Here is a 4,823-nt window from a genome sequence, read left to right as displayed (position 1 = left end):
GTAACTCACGGTTAACTAACCTAGCAAGAGAAGAGGAAAAGAAAAAATGGGATGAATTATTTTTGTTCTTTTTTCTTCAGTTTTCTAAAGGCAATCGTTGAGTAGAGTCGGTAAAGTCAGGGAATCAATCAGTCTTTTGTATTTTCTTAAAGTAATGGTGCTTTTTAGTAAATTAAATGCCCAACACATTTTATAATTGGACGTTTTAAAATTGAATCAAAAAGATGAATGGAAATATTTTATTGGGCCAAGAAGAAATCGCATTCAATATTGGTAATAATATTAATACAATTTTCATATACATGCATATATTTGAAATATGGATTTACCTGTTTATTACATTATATAATCATTTGGTTCCAGATGCTGTTTTTCCGTTGATTATTTCAATTTCGAGGAGAATGTGTTTTATTTCACAACTAACGAGAAGCGTTCAACGATGTTTCTATATTTTATAATTAATAGATTTTATTTGTTTTCCTTTCTAAAAATGTGGAACTATTTCTTGTATTTAGATTTTTTATGTACCTAAGCGTCTGTTGTTGCTTTTGTGTTTGGTATTTCTAATAAAAGAAAACCCATCACCATTTACAAATGTGTATGCGTATGTTTTTGTGGCTTTTGTGTTTGCCTTTATATTTTATCCAAACAAATATATGTTTGCACCCAAACATATATTTGTTTGCAGGACCCAAACATATGATATGTTTGGGACATATGTTAGATAGGCCGTTTTTTCCTCCGGGTAGCAAAGCATAGTGCACGAGAGAGGTAACGAGAGAAAAGGAGAGAGGAGAAACGTCTATTCCGCAGGAAAAAGAAAGAAATGCAAAGGCGGGTGTAAAATTGAGATGTACAGAAAGGAGCCAGAATGAAGTCCGAAAATTCTACCAAAGTGTGAAACATCAAACGTATGGCTTTGGTACAGGTGCATCCTCCTGTAGAGACCAGCAATGTAATTTGATAACTAATACAAACTGTGTGCTGAGGATATGGAAAGCGCATTTTTCCAAACTGTTGGTATGCAATAGTAGCGAAGGCGATGAAGATACCACAGATCCAATCCCAGAAGATGGTATGAGGTAGTCAGCAATAAACAGGCTAAAGTATAATAAGGCAGCAGTAGCCGATGGCTTACCAGTCGAGCTGTTCAAAATCGGAGGCGACACGCTAAAAAGGTGTATGCATCAGTTAGTTAGAACCATCTGGCAGGAAGTACGCGTACCCGGTGATTGGAACCTGAGTATCCTGTGTCCCGTCCACAAGAAAGGAAATAAGACTGTATGCTCTAACTATAGGGACATAAGTCTTCTCCCTATTTCCTACAAGATAGTGTCAGGGCTATTGTGCGAACGATTAATGCCTATGGTGAAGGGAATAATTGGGCCCTACCAATGCGGCTTTAGAGCGGGCAAGTCCACCATTGACCAGATATTTACCCTGCGGCAAATCCTAGAGAAGACCCAGGAGATGCAGATCCACACATTTCACCTTTTTGTCGATTATAAAGCAGCATTCGACAGTCCCCTCCGATCAAAGGTATTCCATGCAATGTCTGAATTTGGTATTCCCGCAAAGCTCATTCAGCTTTGTAAGATGACTTTAACTGATACCCGATCCTAACTTAAAATAGGAAAGAACCCCACCAAAGAGTTTAGTACCAAAAGAGGTTTCAGACGAGGAGACGGCCTTTCGTGTGATATGTTCAACATCCTGCTGGAAAAGGTTATACGAGAAGCAGATGTTAAAAAATGGCAAAATTTACAGCAATAGCCACATGTTACTTGCTTATGCTGATGATATAGACATCATGGGGAGATTAGTAAGGGAAGAAACTGATAATTTTAAGAAACTTGAAAGATAATCTGCTAAAGCGGGTCTGCCGGAAAACGGGGGCAAGACCATTTTGATGGTGTCGACGCACAATGCGTCCATAGAACTCGTACGAACTGTGGAAGTTGGTTCCTATAATTTTGAGGTAGTTAAAGCCTTCGTCTACCTCGACACCGCCATAAGCACAACAAACAACATCAGGTTGGGAAATAGGAAAGAGAATTGTATTGGTAAACTGATGATATTTTGGCTAAAGTAAGCAGTTTAAAAACAAAGCCACATCTCGTCAAGCAAAAGTAACACTTTAAAAAACATTGATACTGCCCTTGCTAATGAATGTATGGTTCCGAAACCTGGGTACTTGCGCAAGCAGTGCTTGGTGTATTCTGGAGAAAAATTTCTTCGAAGGATCTACAGGCCAATCTGCGTTTGACCCTGAATATCGACGTCGCACAGTTGCTCAGAATCGCTTTTTTCCAGGTAAACATTTTGTAACGTTTGAACGAATAGAGATATTTTCATAATTCTTTTTTTTTTTTTGGGTTCCACAATAAATAACGGTCAAATTCGGTCTAGGAATTCAAGTTAAACTTTTGAGTTTTTTACTATTTTTCTTCAAAATATGAATGTTTTTGTCTTTTTTATACCTTCCTATTTTGGTTATAGCAACCATATACTCACAGAAGGAATATGGTCAAAGCAAAAATATTTTGATTGCAAAATAAGCTATTGGATTGTCATCTCAAGCGCGATGGGGAGGTCCAGTAAGCGTAAAGATCCTGAAAGCGATGCCGGCGGTAGCAAAGCTACTGGTAGGGCCACCTTTGCCGGTAAGGTTGAAGGTGAACGCTGAAGCGAAGAACAATCCACAACGTGGGAAGTCAACGGTGCAGTATGTAACATTAATATAGTTCAACTTCGGCGGATGAACAAACCACACTATTGTAAACCAGCGTCTGTCTCGAAGCGAGCGGCTTTACGAGAAATGCTGTGCCTTTTAAGCTAGATCCAAGTTGGCAGCCCCATCAAAAAGGCTAAGGGCCTTGGGTTGACAACCTACTGCTCCTAAAACACAATTTGTCACTGAAACCAATAGAAAATTAAAAATGAATAGAAATTTGGCAACGACCCTTAACATGAAAAACGGACACGAATTGCAACCTGGAATGTAAGAACACTTTTTCAATCGGGTAAACTGGCTCAAGTCGCAAGAGAAGCGTCCCGCTTTAACATAGAAATTCTTGGTATATCTGAAGCGAGATGGACCAACTATGGCGATCCCAAACTCTCTACTGGACAAGTATTTTTATACTCTGGACTAACCGATGCACCCCACCACCATGGTGTCGGTCTACTACTCAGCCGTAATGCCCACCAATCACTAATCAAATGGGATCCTATTGATGAAAGAATTATGACGGCAACGTTCCGCACTAGAGTTAGAAATGCCACTATAATTCAGTGCTATGCACCCACGGAAACTTCACCATTTTGCGAAAAAGATCGTTTTTATAGTAAACTCAATGGCACGCTGAACATCATTCCTCGAGGAAACATTAAGATCTTGCTTGGCGATTTTAACGCCAAAGTTGGCGCCAATAACGACAACCTTACTAATATCATGGGTAATCAAGGCTTAGGCGAAATTAATGAAAATGGCGAGATGTTCACGGAAATGTGTAGCTCCAACAATATGATAATAGGTGGCACGCTTTTCCCCCACAAAAGGTCCCATAAGATTACATGGGTTTCCCCAGATGGCCGTACCGAAAATCAGATTGACCATATCTGCATAAATAAGATGTGGAGACACAGTTTCTTAGATACGCGGAACAAACGTAGTGCGGACATTGGCTCAGACCACCATCTTCTGATCGGCGAATTCCGCCTAAAAATTGTGCGCACTGACACTCGTAACATCCACACATCGACACGATTAGACATCCAAAAACTCAAAAATCCAAACATCCGACAGCAATATCGTCAACAGCTACAATTAAACATCACAAACATAGCACCGCATGGTAACGTTGATTCGAAGTGGAATGCTATAAAAGATGCTTTTATCGATGCAGGATCAAAAGTACTCGGTCACCAACGCAAAACCAAAAAAGACTGGATATGTACAACTACCTGGGAGGTTATCGATGAACGCCGCAGAAAAAAGGCGGCTGTCAATTCAGCAAGAACTCGTGCTTCCAAGGAAGCTGCAAGCCGTCAATACGAGGCTTTAAACAAATCTGTAAAGCGAATGTGTAGACACGATAAGCGGATGTGGATCAGCTCGATTGCGACAAAAGCAAAAACTGCAGCTGCAAGTTGGAACACTAAAATGCTTTATGAATGCACAAAACGAGTGTCAGGTAGACCAATAAATGGAAATGGCCCAATAAAAGCTAAAGATGGCACAATTCTTACCTCAGAAGTAGAACAGCTCTCACGATGGTATGAGCATTTCACCGAGCTCTTTCAGGTTCCATCTGAGAATAATGACAACCTGGCGGAATTCGTACCTCATTACGCAATCCAGCATATCAACCGCGTCGGGTCCCAATGCCCCAGCATCACAGAAATTGAGTCGGCAATTAGGAGTATGAAAAGTGGGAAGGCGGCCGGTATCGACAATGTCCATGTAGAACTCTTTAAAGCGGATAATGAACTATCTGCTCTGGCTTTGCATGAATTATTTCAGGATATCTAGTCGTCAGAAACGTTTCCAAACGATTGGCTACAAGGCATAGTGGTAAAAATACCGAAAAAAGGGGCACTAAGCGACTGCAACAATTGGAGAGGAATCATGATCCTGTGCAGCTGTCTAAAAATATTCTGCAAAATCATTCTAAACCGTATTGAGAAGAAAATTGACGATACGCTTAGACGCCAACAAGCCGGATTCCGCAGTCGCAAATCTTTCGTTAATAGATCCCTGCGATTTATTCTCCGCATATGGTGGCCAAATAACTGGATATCAAACTTGGATCTTTATCAGA

General features: G+C 40.3%; 1 protein-coding gene across 1 annotated transcript; it reads left to right on the top strand.

Annotated features, from left to right (window-relative positions):
• The first annotated feature begins 3,247 nt into the window (after window positions 1-3,247).
• Window positions 3,248-4,534, top strand: LOC141391386 (uncharacterized). The gene has a single exon (XM_073964292.1). The coding sequence runs from the start codon at window positions 3,248-3,250 to the stop codon at window positions 4,532-4,534; it is 1,287 nt and encodes a 428-aa protein (XP_073820393.1).
• The last annotated feature ends 289 nt before the right edge of the window (window positions 4,535-4,823 follow it).

Source organism: Musca autumnalis, unplaced genomic scaffold (assembly GCF_047663935.1).
Source record: "Musca autumnalis isolate F117 unplaced genomic scaffold, ASM4766393v1 scaffold_1, whole genome shotgun sequence".
NCBI lineage: Eukaryota > Metazoa > Arthropoda > Insecta > Diptera > Muscidae > Musca > Musca autumnalis.
Note: the sequence above shows the minus strand (reverse complement) of the source record. Positions and strands in the feature narration are given on the sequence as shown.

What these genes read in the sequence shown, in the direction of transcription:
- LOC141391386 (XM_073964292.1), top strand. Translation starts at nt 3,248, where the DNA reads ATGACGGCAACGTTCCGCACTAGAGTTAGAAATGCCACTATAATTCAG.